Source organism: Aptenodytes forsteri, unplaced genomic scaffold, assembly GCF_000699145.1.
Source record: "Aptenodytes forsteri isolate BGI_AS27 unplaced genomic scaffold, ASM69914v1 Scaffold54, whole genome shotgun sequence".
In the NCBI taxonomy this organism is placed as follows: Eukaryota; Metazoa; Chordata; class Aves; order Sphenisciformes; family Spheniscidae; genus Aptenodytes; species Aptenodytes forsteri.
The window spans coordinates 12,602,690-12,619,847 of NW_008796044.1; the positions used below are offsets into that span (position 1 = coordinate 12,602,690).

General features: G+C 46.9%; 1 protein-coding gene across 1 annotated transcript in view; it reads left to right on the forward strand.

The window, feature by feature from the left end:
* The window catches only part of FAT2 (FAT atypical cadherin 2), a 58,870-nt gene that overhangs the window by 20,229 nt on the left and 21,483 nt on the right, over positions 1-17,158 (forward strand). The window contains exons 4-10 of the mRNA XM_009286050.1: positions 3,438-3,499; positions 4,339-4,650; positions 5,306-5,516; positions 7,994-8,151; positions 9,883-10,158; positions 10,618-10,828; positions 11,835-15,887. Coding sequence (XP_009284325.1) covers positions 3,438-3,499; positions 4,339-4,650; positions 5,306-5,516; positions 7,994-8,151; positions 9,883-10,158; positions 10,618-10,828; positions 11,835-15,887 — 5,283 coding nt within the window. The remainder of the gene's footprint in view (positions 1-3,437; positions 3,500-4,338; positions 4,651-5,305; positions 5,517-7,993; positions 8,152-9,882; positions 10,159-10,617; positions 10,829-11,834; positions 15,888-17,158) is intronic.

Consider the following 17,158-nt stretch of genomic DNA (forward strand, 5'->3'; position numbering starts at 1 on the left):
GAGGGGAAGGGAGGGGAGGGGAGGAGAGGAGAGGAGAGGAGAGGAGAGGAGAAGGTGAAATGGAAGCAATAGTGAGACAACAGAAAGAGGATTTCAGAAGAACAACCTCTTCCCTTCTCAGGCTCTTGTGAAAGCCCCGATGCCTGCAAACCTGATTCTGGCTATTTTAACTATCTTAGATTTTCTTCCCTGCAGCGAGGGCAGGGGGCCAGCAACCTCCACCCCAGCCCTGCTCTTGCCAGCAGAAGTTATTATTATTTTTTGTTCCCTGACAACAATGCACTGTTAATTCTGCTGCTCCTGTTCCAACATGACCAGCTTTCCTCTCTCCCCTTTCCAGGCAGCAAGCAGGAGAATTACAGACAATCCTTTCCCATTGCTGTGTGTAGATAGCCTGCAAGAGCAGAACTTGTGCCTGTCTGTATGCAAGCAACAGAAGGGATAATTTCTGGACCTTCAGGTGAATGCAGAGCTTGGCTAATTGGCCAAGTGCAATTAGGACCTTTGGCAGTTTTGTTCAGTTTCTGTAGGACTCAGCAGAAACCTTCAGGGCCACATACAAGAACACAAATAAAAGACACCCACTCAATTGCAAGTCCCGTGGGACGGGCTAGCTGGTGTTTTCCAGAGGGGCAGGGACTGCACTGATAACTCGCACATGTGCACATGCACACACAAAACACTCTCATTAAAAACTAAACATGCACTTCCCAGGTCCTTGTAGGGGGCAGCAGAAAGAACCGAGGAACTGTTTCCCCAGGCCACGAAAGCTGACGGCAGTTCCCCTTTAATAACAGTTTCCACTTCCATTTTAGCCCTCTGGCTTCACAGGGTGTATAACCAAGTAGCAACAAATAAAAATATGCATTAATTCCAGCTGGCTTCTCTCGAGCACCACGTCTGATCCCCGTCTCCCTGTCTCTGGGTGCTCAGCTGCCGTGTGAACACTGCTGGCAGTTTGTGCATCTTGGCAGCCGCACAGCACCACGGCTCCATACAGAAGTTAGAGTGATTAACCGTTAACCACAAGAGCTTTCTGATCTCAAGGCAGAGTGGTAACTGGCTCTGGAGAGGGGAACTGGGAGCCACGATTGGGCACAGGGTAAGGGACAGAGGGAGTTTGCCTGGGGTCAGGAGGAGAAGCCAACCCTTTGACTTGTGGTTCAACAGATAGGAAGCTAAACCCAAAAATGCCACCTGGTAAGACTCCCAGCTGGGATATGGTACAGGTCTGTGATAGATAGTAGAGGCAGCTCTTACTCCCCGGGAGATCTGAGCATCTTCAGTGTTACAGACATTTAAGATAGTCATTAAGTTCCAGTTCATCTGCCTTCACTACAGTCCTTCTTCTCCAGCTCTAGAAAGCTCAGCTACGATCCTGTTTTCTTTCATTTTTATCATTAGGTCATGAAAGAATTTCAGGGTGTGGCCAGGCAAATTCAAATAATCACTTCAGAGTCATTTAAGTTACCTTCCATCAGCTGGCATGCAGTAACCAAGTGCAAACAAGGTATTAGTCTGTTGCAACTGAATTTTGCAATCCGATAGACTAGAAATATCCCCAGTGTGCACACAGGTATTGGGTGGTTCCATGTCAATATCTAGCTATGTGTCCTATGGGCTCGTTAGACCAAAATTATGAACCATCCCCTGAGGTAGCTGGAGTTTTAGGCTTTGCTCCCCTGTCCTAGCCAACCTATTGGCAATGTGGACAGGACCATCAGAGATCTCAGTGAACCGCTGCTGCAATTCCTTCTTTAGGCCCCCATCAAGAGAGCATTTCCATGCATATCAAGAGTTTTGCTGCTGTTGGAGCCCTGCAACCTCCCACGAGCCTGGGAGAGGTTCAAAAGCTCCTCAGCCAGCGTGCTCTCAGGCCACTGCTGAGTCCTCTTCACCTGCTGAGATGTCAGAAGGAAGATTAGGGAGAAGAAAAAAAAATCCATGACATACATGCAAACAGAGTCTTTCAAATCATCTTGTCATAACACATTAAGGAGTGTTGATTTATGATTGTAAAGGCATCAAATAAATGTTTAGTGCAGTGGCTGGTGCCAAATACGAATAATCCCAGAGAACAAGTGGAAACAGTTAACAATAGTCTTGTTCCAAGCAGCTGCTCCTTGCTCCCTCCTTCAGCTGCCTGGTGTTTCCTGCAGCCATTTTCTCCTGCCTATCATGCTCAGACAGCAATGCACCAAAGTATGATACAACTGAAAACAATACTATTAATTAAAACTTTCTGGCTTTCGACCAGAAATGAGAGTTGAGATGGGTTCGCGCAACTCTGGCAAGTTTTTCAGGATGTGCAAGTGCACGTGCTCACACCACTGCAGATGCACGCTGCCTCCCATGCAAAGCATTTCCCAGAGTAGCATGAGCCTGTATCACTGCTTGAGGTGGTCAGGAAAATTCACCCTGCCTTTCGTTTGTGTGAGGAAGCAGGACTTCCCTTCGCGAGGAATAAACACCGTGATAACAGCGACCGCTGGGAGCAGGAGATGCGGGGAACGGACAAAAACACTCACAGGTGTCAGACTTGAGGACTGTCAGAAAATCATGCATTATATATACAATTTCCATCATCTGTAAAGCGGTTGTGAAAATGGTCTAGAGCTGCTTTTCCCCAAAGGTGAAGAGTCAAGGCACTTGATAAGGACTATTACCAAAGCAGACGTTGGAAACACAAGCCTCAACTCCATCCTTTCCACACTTGCATCTACTCAGCTTAGTCACTGACAGGCCAAAAAGAGGCAATTATGATGATTTTGTTTAAACTCCAGTTTATTACAGCCACAGTTCCTCCCTCCTGCATCCAACCTATTCCCTGCTGTTAAACTAGTTTGTATTTTTTAAAAATCCCTCAAATCTTGCAATTGTTAGAGGATTTATCCTGTCTTTCAGCAAGGCTTAAATAATACACCAACATTATTATCACCTTATTTTTAGCCTGAATGCATTTGTTCTAGTGGTAGAATAGAGGGTATTTCCCAAGACGGAAGACAAACTTTTGTCAAAACACTGTAAATTACAAAGAGCAAGGTTCAGCACAGGGAAAATGGAAGTCAAGACTTCTTAAGAAGCCAGTGCATGCAGAATGTTTCCTACTGAGATGCATAACAAAAATTTTGTTTTCACGGTCCTGCAGCCTTTCTCACCAAATGCTTTGACAACCCTCAACTGATGTAGGCATCTGGTAGGTGTCCCCCTCCTCTGTGGTCTGTAATCAGAGGAGTGAGAGCAGCACCTCCGCACAGGGATTCACACTGGAAATGGACAACTTGCCCTCTGGGGGTATCTGTCTTTCTCCTCCGATCACAAAGGGAACCTGAAACAGGACGGGCAGACAGACTGATGTGGGGCACACAGGGATTTGATCAGCCCTGGCTTTCCTCGGACACCGAGTCTTGGAGCTCAAAGGGTTTCTTTCTTGGCAGGTCTGATTTCTACGACTTCACGGCAGCTGGATCGAGAATACAAGGCTGAACATATCCTAGAGGTGGGTAATGATGATTGTAATTAGCTTTATTTACCTACAAGTGTATTAAGTTCTCAAAGAGCTTTCCTTGCAAGTTGGAGCACAGAGAAAGAATCTCATCCCATCAGCTCTCGACTGCTGGGAAACTTAATTAAACGGTGTGTGTTGCCCTAAGAGACAGCTGCAGCAGTACTGCGGGGTTTATTATTTCCTTACTGAAGACTGGCGCAAAAGGCCTGTTCTGGAAGCTGTGGGAATGCAGGAAGAGGACTGGAATTGTCCTCTAGCAGGATGGATAATAAGTTATGGGGGAAAAAGCAAGCCAGAGAAATCCACCCTCATTTATCTCATTGTATCAAACATTGCTGTGCAGCTTTGTGTTACTGGCCCCCATCCTTAGCTACTCTGAGCTATGCGTATTTACATTAGAGGGATCTTGAGGTGTTTCAGTCTATCAGTGTGATTGAGGATAATACATTTCTCTCTGCAATGCAACATGCTGGGAGCGTGCACAGGCACAGTGAAGTGAGGATGGGTGATAACTTGCCAAGCCACTGCAATACAAATGTTTTCAGTTTTGTGACCCCTAATGATCAATCTGACCCACTGCCCAGAGCAACTGCAAGCAGGAGCCCTGCAGAGGGGTGTCCCCGTGCATGCCCAAGCCTTGCACAGTGCCAGCTACAGCCACCAGATTTTACCCTGCAGAGAGGAGCAATGCCTCTGAAAATGTTGAGATACAAATGCAGATCCACACAAAAACCCTAGTTTAGTCATTGCCCATGAGGATGAAGGCTGGCTGCTCATGTCCTAGGTCATGACAAAGAGCTCTGTCACCTACTCCCTTTGCTTGCTGGCAGGTGGCTGTTTCCGACAACGGAGAGCCAGCCCTGAAGTCCACCAGCAGAGTTGTGATACAAGTCCTGGATGCCAACGACAGTCCTCCCAGTTTCCCCCACAAGCTCTTCATGGTGCAGCTCCCCGAGAGAGACGCCTCGGAGACACCACTGCCGGTCTACAGGCTGATCGCTTCAGACCGTGACCAGGGCCAGAACAGCCAGATCACCTACACCATCGAGGAGGAGGAGGAAGGGATATTCACCATCAACCCCACAACCGGCATGGTGTTCTCCAGGAAAGCTTTTCCTGCCTCCGAATACAACATACTCACGGTGAGAGGAGAGGGAAACAGAGAGAGCCAATGGGAAGAGATGGGTGGGGAGGGAAAGAGAGGAAAGGCTGCAGAAACAGAAGAGATAAAAGAGGGAAAGAGATGGAGAAAATGCAGCAGTGGCAGGAGAACTTGAATGAGACAGACTTGGGTTACAGGGAGAGAAACTGGGAGGGAATGATGGGAGATGCAGAAGATAAGAAGCTATTAAAAATGGAAGATAAATTTAAAATTAACTGTCCAACCCACTCTCAGAGATGAACACAGTGATCCATGACCCCATATGGATGTGGACCCAAACCTGAACAGTCTTTGGGTTTCAGCAGTGCCTCCATTTGGCAGTCTGATCAGGCCACGGGTTTGGATATAGGTTTAAAGTTCTCCCACACTCTGTGGGTCCTTGCAACGAGGCTTGTGATTCAGGTCTCTGCTGTGGATTGAGATTGGCAGATTTGCTTGATGGTCAAGAGGAATTTGGGTTGCACAGCTCTACCTTGGAAGCAGCCAGAGCATGGGCCACTAGGTCAAGATTTGTTTTGTGGGATTTTGGGTGCACTTGGACCTGAAACTCCTGGTGGGTGGGAGAAGCAGCTTCCCATGGGGCTCCCACGGGCTAAACCAGCCTTCTCCCTGACTGCATGTGCATTTCCCGGCAGGTGAAGGCAACAGACGGCGGCAGCCCACCACTTTCCTCCCACGTGCGGCTTCACATCAGCTGGGTCACCCGGCCTGGCCCTTCCTCAGAGCCACTAGCTTTCGATGAGCCCCATTTTAACTTTGCCGTGATGGAAACAGATCCTGTAAACCATATGGTGGGAGTGATCAGCATTGAAATGGGCCCCAGCCAAGTGTGGTTTAATATCACAGGTAAGACACAGAAATTAAACCAGGTCAGCAGTGTCTGGGAGCGTTTGCCCCAGCTCCCTGGGCTTTCAGCACTCGCATGCCTGAGCTAATGAAGTTGTTTGCTTTAGGTGTAGGTGAGCTACAGGGAAAGCTCTCTCACAGACACCAAAAGGCTTAAACAGCCATAGACAAAGCTGCCCGTCCAAGGGCTCCGGTGCCAAGTGCAATTATCTAACACACTGTTTAAATGACGTTCTGGGACTTGCCAGTGTTTGAGGTGTTCTCCGATGTCGCGTGAACGGCAGGGTATGCCAGTCCCAGCTCCTCCTGGGAATCGAGTGACACTGTTAGTTGTGGTAAAACAGCCTGCAAGGATCCAGGTGTCTGGCTGGGTCTTGCAGACACGCCCCATCTCTCCCTCCCTGCTGAGCCCATAGTCTCAACAGGGAGCCAAGAGGGAAGGATTCCTCAAAGAGCTGGTCTGACCGAACTGGTGGGCCTCTCCCTTCCACCTCACGGCATCCCAGGGATGACTTAGACATGAAACGTGAAGAAGTTCTAGGGCGTCCTCTAAGACACATGATGCTAGGGCAGAGGGCATGTGGGCTGTCACCCCAGGGGACTCATCAGGCAGCGCGTGTGCAGAACTGGTCCTACGAATGAGGGCCAATTGTGCTCTTGTAATTTGGTGTTTTGAAGTGGTGCCCCAATCTGTCTTGCACAGCCTTTCCCTGACACTGCCTGCAGGGCTTGCCCTCGTCAGACAAAGCCTTAATTGGGCAAGTGAATAGTTTTTCCCGTTACTATGTTAGGGCAGGGATAATGGTGTATAAATACAATTAAGCAGCAAGAGATACAACGCTACAAGGAGCAGACAAGATCAGTGCAAGGCTTATCTAGCATTAGTAGTGTCTGCTTGGGTTTGCAGAATCAATGGTATATTTCTCTGAATGTTATCCCATCATTTCCCTGCTGAGTACTTGCCTGTATGCTTGACCTCGTCTTTGCCAGTTCCTAGTGCACCAAGTGCTACTTAGGGCTCTCTTGGTTTCTATACTGGTGGAAGAGGACAGGATTTCGTTTTCCCTGCTAGGGAGGCAAAGCATCACAGTAGCTGGCAACCAAGCGGGTGATGCAGAGATCCAGGAGCCTTTAGCACCTCATTCAAAAACTCGCCTTTCCCAGTCCGCAAAGGCTCTCTCACTGGGATTGATGGTGTCTGCAAAAACTCTGACAAAGCGGCATCTTTCTTCATCTCTTTCCTTTCCTGGGCTTCCTCTTTCCCTTTGGCACCATGCAAAGGGAGCCCTTCCCTCTTTTCTCAGGGAAAGGTATCCATGGGTCTCTCTTTTCCTCTGTCTCTGCTTCTTTCTGTCTCCTTCCCAGCAGGAAAATGGTGGTCCAGATGGCTGGCAACCACTGCATTTGTCCCGCAAGGGAAGATGTGTAATTTAGCAACCAGCCAAGATTTTCCCAGCCGGTAAGAGAATAAAGCAGAATCCAGAGCATCCAGTAGCCGGGAAGGGAGAAGTTGAGACCTGGGATAAATCGCAGAAAACTGCTTCTAACCTCTCCGTATCTCAGAACAGCATAGCGGTGTTTCACATGCAATAGAGAACTAACAGGCCACAGGCAAGCGAGGCGTGAGAAAGGAGGCTGAACAGCAATAGCGTGAGGGACAGCCTTCTGCTGCTGAGCTGCTCAGGCCTGCGGTTCCCTGCACGACGCAGCCATCTGGGTTGGTGGCAACAGGCTCTGCTCACCCTGGAAGCACCGTCTGCCTCCCCAGCTGTTCAAGTATTGGGCTTCTTCAGGTAGCTCACAGGCTCCCAACCGTGGCAATGAAGACCATGGCTGATATGCCCACAGTATGACCTTGAATTGGAAGCCAGCAAGAGCATTGTTCAGCCCTGCAGGTCCCTGATCCGTGCTAAGCCTGTGATGCTGCATAGCTGGAGACCTTGTGCAAATAAATCAATGCTCAAATGTGCCTGTTGCAAATCTACCCAGTACATCATATGCATACGTGCATCCTCTCCCTTTCTCTCCTCCTCCTCATTTTCTCTAATTCCCCTCACCTTTCCTTTCATACTCCTTTGTCACCATCTGTGACTACCTCTTTGTCTGGCTTCTCCATGTCCTCCCTGTCTCCTGTGTCCATCTAGCACATTTTGTATTGAGTTTCCAGATTTGGGGGAAACCTCATCTATGGCATTGTCCCCATTCTAGCTGTGGCCAAAAAGGTACAGCTAGAGTGAATGCCTACACATCCCCATTCAAGGTATATTGCCTGGCATGCCACATATCTGTGGCTGGGCATGAGCTCCTTGTGTGGTTTGTGTATGATGTCTGGAGGGGAAATCCTCGTCCTTTGGAACTCCAGGCAGCTCCTGGAATCCCTTCCCCTGCAGAAGCTGCCAGCACCTGCAGTTTGCTCCAGACAGAAATCTGACTGTAACTGCCCCCCATTTTCTTTTCTCATCTCTCCCTTATCCCAGGTGGTGATGATGACATGGATTTTGACATTGAAAAGAGCACAGGCAGTATGGTCATTGCAAGAGCCCTCGATGCAAGGAAGAAGTCAAGCTATAACCTGACAGTAGAAGTCACTGATGGGTCCACTACCATCAAAACCCAGGTAATGTTTTTTTGGTTAGTAAAGACCCAATCTAGAGTGAGTATATGCCAAAGGGAATCTTTCTTCTGACTCCACTGAGCTCTGGATCAGGTGCCAGGCACAAGAATCTCCTTACACTGTGATTTTACATTACACAGTGGCCCAAGTCTTTTCTAAGTACCAAGCTAAGATTTTTTTTTTATGTTGTTGGAAACACAAATGGTCTAGGAAAGCCCGGGCCTTTCCCGTTGATCACAGCCAGCACACAAGGACACATCTACACCACCAGCCAAGCTGGGGTGGCAGTTCACACTCTCAGACCTCAGCTTGCTCTCAGCTGCTCAGGCTGAAGTACAATATGGCTGGGACAACGTGCTAAGACATAAGGGAAATACATATGCAGTTAGATCAGGCTTGGGTCCATGGTACCATGTCAAGGGGTATTCCTGGGACTTGTTAGCCTGCGTAAAGCCAGCACAGACACATCTGAAAGAGGTGAGGTGAGGCCCTGCCCTGTGCTGCTCCAACTGCGTGGAGCATTGATAACGTATCAGCACTGAGGTCCATGGGGCTGAGTTGCCACATGAAGAGCAAGCACTGGTGAAAGGAGGCACACTGCTCTCAGGCATGTCCCTGAGCCCCAGTTAAAATGGCTGCTGAGATTTGCCCATCTTTACCTACCCTCAGGAGGGGTATTCAGGGCTTGATCTTTCACCAGCCATTTTCTCCACACACAAGAAGCATCCAAAAATCCAACCCTCGCTGCACAGGAAGACCTAGAACGTGAGTCACCCGTCAGTGACACTTTTCGTGGGAAATTCACTGCGGAGGTTTACAGGGGATGATGAGTGAGGAACACTACCATTCCTGTGAAATGCAATGCTAACGGACAGCTATCTATCTCAACTATCTTCAAGTATTGTTCCAAATAAACAAACAAAGCCCCACCTTGCCTGGTGTGCGTTCCCTGCCACCTTGCATCTCATCCCTACGTTTATTTTGGCACTCGAGGCTGCTAGCAGATGTCAAAAAACCTGCTTGTGCAAAACATCCATGGCATGTTCAGGTTTGCTAAAGGAAGCAAATTATTAGACTTGGTTGGGACTTCCTAAGATGCAGTCAACACTTCAGTAGGGGGGGCAGGACAGTCAGGGTAGGAGACCAAACAGAAGAAACTAGGTGACTTTGCAGGCAGGATTCAGGCAGGCCATTCACAGGGGTTTGCTGTTAAATGCAGAGGGAAGATTGGGCTAAAAAGTGTAAACCGCAAACTTTGCTTCTGCATACCTTCTCCACACGTGTTGCTCTTTAGATAGGCCAGCCCCTCCCTTCCTTTACCAAACATCCCCCGTCTCTCAGCTTTCTGGTGTGAAATTAATGAGTGCTGGTGTGGAGGCACCAGCCAGCAAAGCTGGCACCGTGGCTGAGTGACTGCTACTTTTCACAGCAGGCTGTGACAGTTTCCCTGTGTGCCAAGTGCAGGCACATTCAGTCTGAATGGCTTGCCAGATTGGAGAGATTAAAAAAACTGAGAGGAAGCAAACTGAAAATCACTAAGGGAAGGCACAACAGGAGTTCCTTGGGGAGAAGGACAAAAGGGCTCCCAGTCACCATGGACGGCAAAGCCCCAAGAGTTGGAGAGCTGTGACAGTTACAGGGCTCAGAGCATTGCTACACCCAGGAGGGGTTGGTAGCTGAGATTTTACGTGGCTCCATAAGTCAGGTTGCTCCCACGTCTCTGCTGTCCTCACTGTGCTGTCTTCCCCACAGGCATTTATCCACGTCATTGACATCAACCAGCACCGTCCCCAGTTCCTGGAGAGCCATTATGAGGTGAGGATTCCTGAAGATACCCCTTCAGGGAGGGAAATCCTTCAAGTCAGTGCAACAGACAAGGACAAAGGCAAGGGGCTCATCTACACCATCCATGGAAGCGTGGACCCCAAAAGCACAAGACTTTTCCAGTTGGATCCAAGCAGCGGGGTCCTCACAACAGCAGAAGGCTTCAGTTCCCAGCCCATGCCACAACACATCCTAACAGTGATGGTGAGTCCCAGCCAAACCCTGCTGAATCCATCAGCTTCTCCGGGATATATCGGTCACTGGAGAAATTCAGACTGGTTCTAGTCTTTGAGGGAGGATTTGTCTAGGACAGCAGGGAAGAGGAAAGCAGCGTGTTAACATTTACTATATAACCATCCTGGATAAATCTAGGTAACACCCTGCTTTCCTCTAACCATGGGCTGAGCCCATCACCTGCTAATTTCATTGGAGGGCCACTGGTTCTTGTACAAGAAAGCACAGTGGATAACTGTTAATGTTTGGTTTCAACTCCAAGGCTGAGTTTTGGCGCCGAAACTTACAGGCCCATTCCCACCCAAGGGGTTAGTACCACTGAAACACACCACCCTCTGTAAGAGTCCTGATGAGCTACTTGGAAGCCTGGTGCAGGAAAAGCTGCCTACTCCCTGATGTGACCATACCTGCTCTTCCTCTGTCATTCAGGTACGAGACCAAGAGGTCCCCATCAAGAGGAACTTTGTTCGGGTCATCATCCATGTGGAGAACTGCAACCTTCACGCTCCACAATTCAGCAGCATCCATTATGAAGCAGAAGTGCTGGACGCAGCAGTGGTGGGCACAGAGGTTATACAAGTCAGAGCCCTTGATCAGGACCAAGGAGCCAATGCTGAAATCCACTACTCCCTTCAGGCAGGTGAGAGCCATGCAACAAGAAAGTTTAGGCTATGAACATGCCTGCATTTCTATGCTCTAGCTAGTGGCCAGACAGTTGACCAGCTTTCTCTACCTGTTGCAAAGAACAGTAAATGGCTGCAGATTGCTAAAATGTGATTTTTTTCCTATCCAGAGAAAATCTAGAGCAAGCAGGTAATTTCCAGAATATAAAAATTTCCGCATTATGGAAAAAGCATCCTTCCTTAGGAAGACAGTTCAATGTTGAGTCACTGGTCTAAGAAAAAAATGTGACTGGATGAGTTAGAACAACTTAAAATCTTCTCTTCCCATCTATGGGAACTGAGGGAGAGATCTTTGTCCAGTTGTTAGGCAAAAGTACTCCCATCCCACAGCAGTCATCATCACTTCCACCAGTTCTACCAAGAAATACATCCTTGAGGAAAGGTGAACACCCTCTCAGCATTAGTTGATGGTCTTTTTGGGTCATACAAGCTCAGTGGGCAAGTATTTTATTATTCACTCTAGACATTAAAACTTAAATAATTATGGTTGTGCCACACTGCCTATTTAGCAGGTAAATTCTTTGCAGGAGACAAACCATCCTTTGCTCCATCTTTCTCACTGCAATTTAGATCAAGGACTGAGGAATTTAATTGCTTCTGAAGTATTGGTAATTATAAGCATGACAGGGCTTGAAGCAACTAGTACAGTCTGTGCTACCATGTTCTGCACATGAGGCAAAAGCTTCAAGCACATGCTCTCCCACCACTAAATACACTCAAATTAGAAGGGTATTTATCTCTAATTTACATTTTGATTGATTTAAAAGTTAGCTTGTAGATTTCAATGGGTTCATTGTTCTTAGAATGAAAATTATTTAGAAATTAATGAAGATTGTTGTCTCCCAGTGAAAGAAACAGATGTTAATTAGGTCTGAAATCAGGAGCATCTATGGAAAAGAGGTTCAGAAAACCAAAACCAATAGGGTGTCTGCATTCTTCACTTTGTAATTTCTCTTCTTGCAGGTAATGGGGAAGGTTTCTTCAGCATCGACCCGTATTCTGGAATTATTACAGTTGCCCAGAAACTGGACCCATCCAGGCAGGAGCGATTTACTCTTATTGTAAAGGCAGAAGATCAGGGGTTCCCCCAGCTTAAAGATTCTGCTACAGTACACATCCGCATTAGACCCTCTGATCGAACCCCTCCAAAATTTCCAGAGGCCGAATACATCACAGAGATCAGTGAATCCACTGCTGTTGGCTCTCCTCTGATCCAGGTTTCAGCCACAAGCTTGTCACCAGTCAGCTATGAAATAAAAGATGGAAATGGAGATGGAGTGTTCTCCATGAACTATCAGTCAGGCCTTATTTCCACTCAGAAGAGCTTAGATTTTGAGCAAGTATCTTTTTACCAGTTGAAAGTCCGTGGCACCAACATGGCTGGAGCATTTATGGACACAATGGTACTTATCTATGTCATAGATGAGAATGACAATGTGCCCATCTTTGTTAAGCCTTCCTTTGTTGGCTGGATCATGGAGAATGCTCCATCACAAAGCATGGTTCTGGATGAAAGCAATGCTCCCCTCGTGACCCATGCAACAGATGCTGATCAAGACTCCAATGCTCTGCTGGTCTATGAGATTTTGGAACCGGAGGCACTGAAATATTTCACAGTAGATCCCAGCACAGGGACGCTTACCAGTCGTGCTGATATAGACTATGAGCTCACCCCAGTTTTCCACTTCAGTGTACATGCACGTGACAGTGGAAGTCCCAGCTTATTTGCATCCAAGCCAGCCAAGGTCACAATCCATGTTAAAGATGTGAATGATTCACCTCCAGTCTTTTTCAAAGACACTTATGAGCTTTCTGTCTTACTACCTGCCCACACAGGGATGGAGCTTTTGTCAGTGCAGGCAAAAGATGCGGATTCGGAGGTGACCTACAGCATCGTGGAAGGGAACCTTGATAATGCTTTCTATATTCATCCACTCACAGGTCTCATCTCCATTCTTAACGCTACTGGCCTGCGAAGCTATCGTGAACTCACGGTCAGAGCTGGTGATGGCTTATATAAGTGTACTGCTCTGGTTAAGCTAAATTTAACTAAAGCACAAGGTACTGACTTAAAATTTGATCAAGACATATATACAGCAACTGTGATGGAGAATTCTACAGATGAGAAGACCCTCACCATTCTTGGGGTCAAGGGATATCAGCTAAATGAACCACTTCTCTATTCGCTTTTGAATGGAAAGGAAAGATTCAAAATGATCCAGGCATCTGGAGTACTCCAGACCAAGGGTGTGAAATTTGACCGTGAAACACAAGACATGCATGAGGTAGCTGTGGAAGTGAAGGACAGTAGGAAACCACCAAGAGTGTCCCAAGCCACAGTCAAGGTTTATGTAGAGGATGTCAATGACAATCCACCGCAGTTTGAGAACGTACCATATTACACCTCGGTGCAGGACGGCACAGAGCCAGGTGACGTACTTTTTCAGGTGTCAGCAACAGACAAAGACATAGGGAATAACGGAGCCATTACCTACTCATTTGCAGAGGACTACAAATACTTTTGGATTGACCCCTCCCTAGGAGACATCTCACTTAAGAAGCCTCTTGATTATCAAGCTTTAAATAAATACAACCTCCGAGTCATTGCTAAGGACAAAGGCGAGCCTCCCCTCCGTGCTGAAGAGGAGGTTGTGATCAGCGTGAGGAACAAATCCAACCCTCTGTTCCAAAGTTTGTACTACCGAGTGAAGGTGCCAGAAAACATCCCCTTGTACACACCTATCCTCCACATACAGGCTCGCAGCCCTGAAGGCTTGCGCCTCATCTACAACATTGTGGAAGAAGACTCCCTGAAACTATTCAGCACTGACTTCAAAACTGGCGTCCTTACTGTCACAGGCCAGCTGGACTACGAGCTGGAGACAAAACACACGTTCACCGTTAGAGCCACAGACACAGCGCTAGGATCCTTTTCAGAAGCCAGAGTAGAGGTGGAGGTAGAGGACATTAATGACAACCCCCCCATATTTTCTCAGGTCATCTACACAGCACCTGTCTCAGAGAGTTTACCAGCACAGACCTCTGTTGTCCAGCTCTTTGCTTCTGATAAGGATTCAGGCAGAAACAAAGTAGTCTCCTATCAAATCTTGGATGATGGTACAGATGCTACCAAGTTCTTTAATATTGATACCAGCACAGGGCAAATAACAACGGCTCAAGCACTTGATTATGAAAAATATCAACAGTTTCGCATGAAAGTAAGAGCTGCAGATCATGGGATGCCTCCACTTAGCAGTGATGCCCTGGTAATCGTAGATGTAACAGACATCAATGACAATCCCCCTGAGTTCAGCCAGCTTCAGTATGAAGCCAAGGTAAGCGAAATGGCTACGTGCGGGCACATTGTGATAAAAGTCCAGGCCCTGGACCCCGATAGTGGAGACACCACCCGACTGGAATACGTGATACTCTCAGGCAACGACAATAGGCATTTCACTATCAACAGCACTTCTGGAATAATATCCATGTTCAACCGCTGCAAAAAGGACTTGGAGTCATCTTACAATCTCAGAGTTTCTGCTTCAGATGGAGTTTTCAAGAGCACTGTGCCTGTGTATATCAATACCACAAATGCCAACAAATACAGCCCCTCTTTTCGGCAGAACGTGTACGAGGCAGAGCTGGCAGAAAATGCTGAGATAGGTACCAAAGTGATTGAGCTGCTGGCTATTGACCCAGACGGTGGCCCATATGGCACCATAGACTATACTATCATAAATAAACTCGCCCATGAGAAGTTCTCCATAGACAATAAAGGCCGTATTGCCACACTGCAAAAACTGGACAGGGAAAATTCAACAGAGAGAGTCATTGCCATTAAAGTCATGGCCAAGGACGGGGGTGGGAAGGTGGCATTCTGCACTGTCAAAATAATCCTTACAGATGAGAATGACAACCCACCTCAGTTCAAAGCCTCTGAATACACGCTGTCCGTTCAGTCCAATGTAAGCAAAGGCTCCCCCGTCATCCAGGTACTGGCTTACGATGCTGATGAAGGTGCAAATGCAGATGTCATTTACTCCGTTGACTCCGTGGAAGATATGGCAGAAGACCTTGTGGAGATCAATGCTGCCACTGGGGTTGTTAAGGTCAAGGAGAGCCTTGTTGGTTTAGAAAACAGAGCCTTTAACTTCAAGGTGAAAGCTGAAGATGGCAGACCCCCTCACTGGAACTCCCTTGTCCCAGTGAATCTTCAGATTGTCCCCAGGGAGGTGACATTGCCAAGGTTTTCTGAACCCCTTTATACATTCTCCGCATCTGAGGATCTTCCAGAGGGATCAGAAATAGGGTCAGTCAAAGCTTTTGCAGAGGATCCCATCATATACAGCCTGGTGAAGGGAACCACTACAGAAAGTAACAAGGATGAGGTGTTCACCCTGGACGAACAAACAGGGGCTTTGAAAATCAAAAAGGCCATGGATCATGAGACCACTAAGTGGTACCAGATTGATGTTATGGCCCACTGCTCACATCAGGAGACTGAGCTGGTCTCTCTGGTCTCTGTGAACATCCAAGTGCAGGACGTCAATGACAACAGACCTGTTTTTGAGGCAGATCCCTACAAAGCTTTTGTCATGGAGAACATGCCATCAGGAACCACAGTCATTCAGGTGACAGCTAACGACCAGGACATGGGAAGTGATGGACAGGTGTCCTACAGTCTGGAAGCAGAATCTGGCAACCTCCGAGGACTCTTCACCATTGATGGTGAGAGTGGGTGGATCACCACACTAAAAGAGCTGGACTGCGAAGCTCAGGAGATCTATCGGTTTTATGTGGTGGCCACTGACCATGGCAAGAAAGCCCAGCTCTCTTCCCAAACCCTGGTGGAGGTCACCGTCTCTGATGAAAATGATAATGCTCCACAGTTCACCTCAGATTTCTATAAAGGATCAGTAATTGAGAATGCGGAGCCAGGGCAGGTTGTTGTCACACTGAGTACCATCGATGCAGACATCTCTGAGCAGAACCGGCGGGTCACATGCTACATAACTGGTGAGTTTTTCCTGACTTTAAATCTTCAGTGAGAAAGAATAGAGTATCATCTCAAAGTAAGGATTTGATACCTTGTCTTACAGAACATTAATACAGAAATAGCGTTATACTGACAGTCCTATCAGAAGCAGGAGATGAAGCCCGAGCTCTGTCATGAGCTGGACTCTTCAGTTAAATGAGTCTGGGGCATCCAAAACTCTTTAGTAACTAACTGCAGTGGGTGGAATTATCGTTATAATAACTATCTCACCACCAAATCGTCAAATTTATTTGGGAATAAATAAATAAATAAAATATATATAAGTAATTACACAGTACTGTAGATATAATTTTTTAAACTTTCTTAACAGAGGAATAATTAAGACAGTGTAATTGTAATACCTATTGGAAGGACAGAAGCGGTGGGACAGCAGGGAGGGAGGGTTTTCTCACATAAATGCTGTGATCTGTATTTAAGTCCTTTAACCTAGCTTTTTCTCCTGCAAACAGTGCAGCCAGTTTACACATCACACATATGTATAACCTGTCTGTATTTTTTAATAACTATATATATGCACATAGGATGCATATAACTTTCTGGTATTAAATGTGTTTCCTATGAAGCCACTTTGACTCTGACTTAACAAGTAGACCTCACAAGGCTGCAGTTAACCACTTTGCACACAGGTGGATATTTGAGACTGTCATGTCAATCTTAGTGAGGGTTTTGGCTAACAAGAAATACTAAAGATGACTCTTGCATCCCTGAAACATCAGTTGTGCCAACTAAAATTAACCACTGCCGTAAAACAACAAAAAAGTTATACTGGAATGTTTGTTGAGCATCTGCACAAGTAGAAGCTTGATTTTACGGTACTTTTTGACCCCAAAGGGTCTTTCTCAGACCTGGAACAGATACTTCAAATTAAAATGTTTGTTCGTACTCAAATGAGGACCCTTCGGGGTCAAAACATTCAGCCAGATCATGCTGCAGCCTGTTATCTATTATTGTAACCATCCAAAACAGGGGAGGAATGCTGGTACTTTCAGTTGGTTTATGGCATGCCTAGGTATTTGCAAGCCTTTGGGAGAAAAGAGTAAATCCATTTGTGTATTCGCATTTCTGCCATCTTGAAGGTAGTAGTAACTTCCAACTACTTTAAACCTGAGAGAATACACGCTTATGTTAGTGATGAATACATTACACATATAAACACAACTGCAGTGTAGCGCTGCAGCAAAAGAAAGGAGGAGGTGAACACAGAGCCTAGCTTCCCATTGTTCACGTGCAC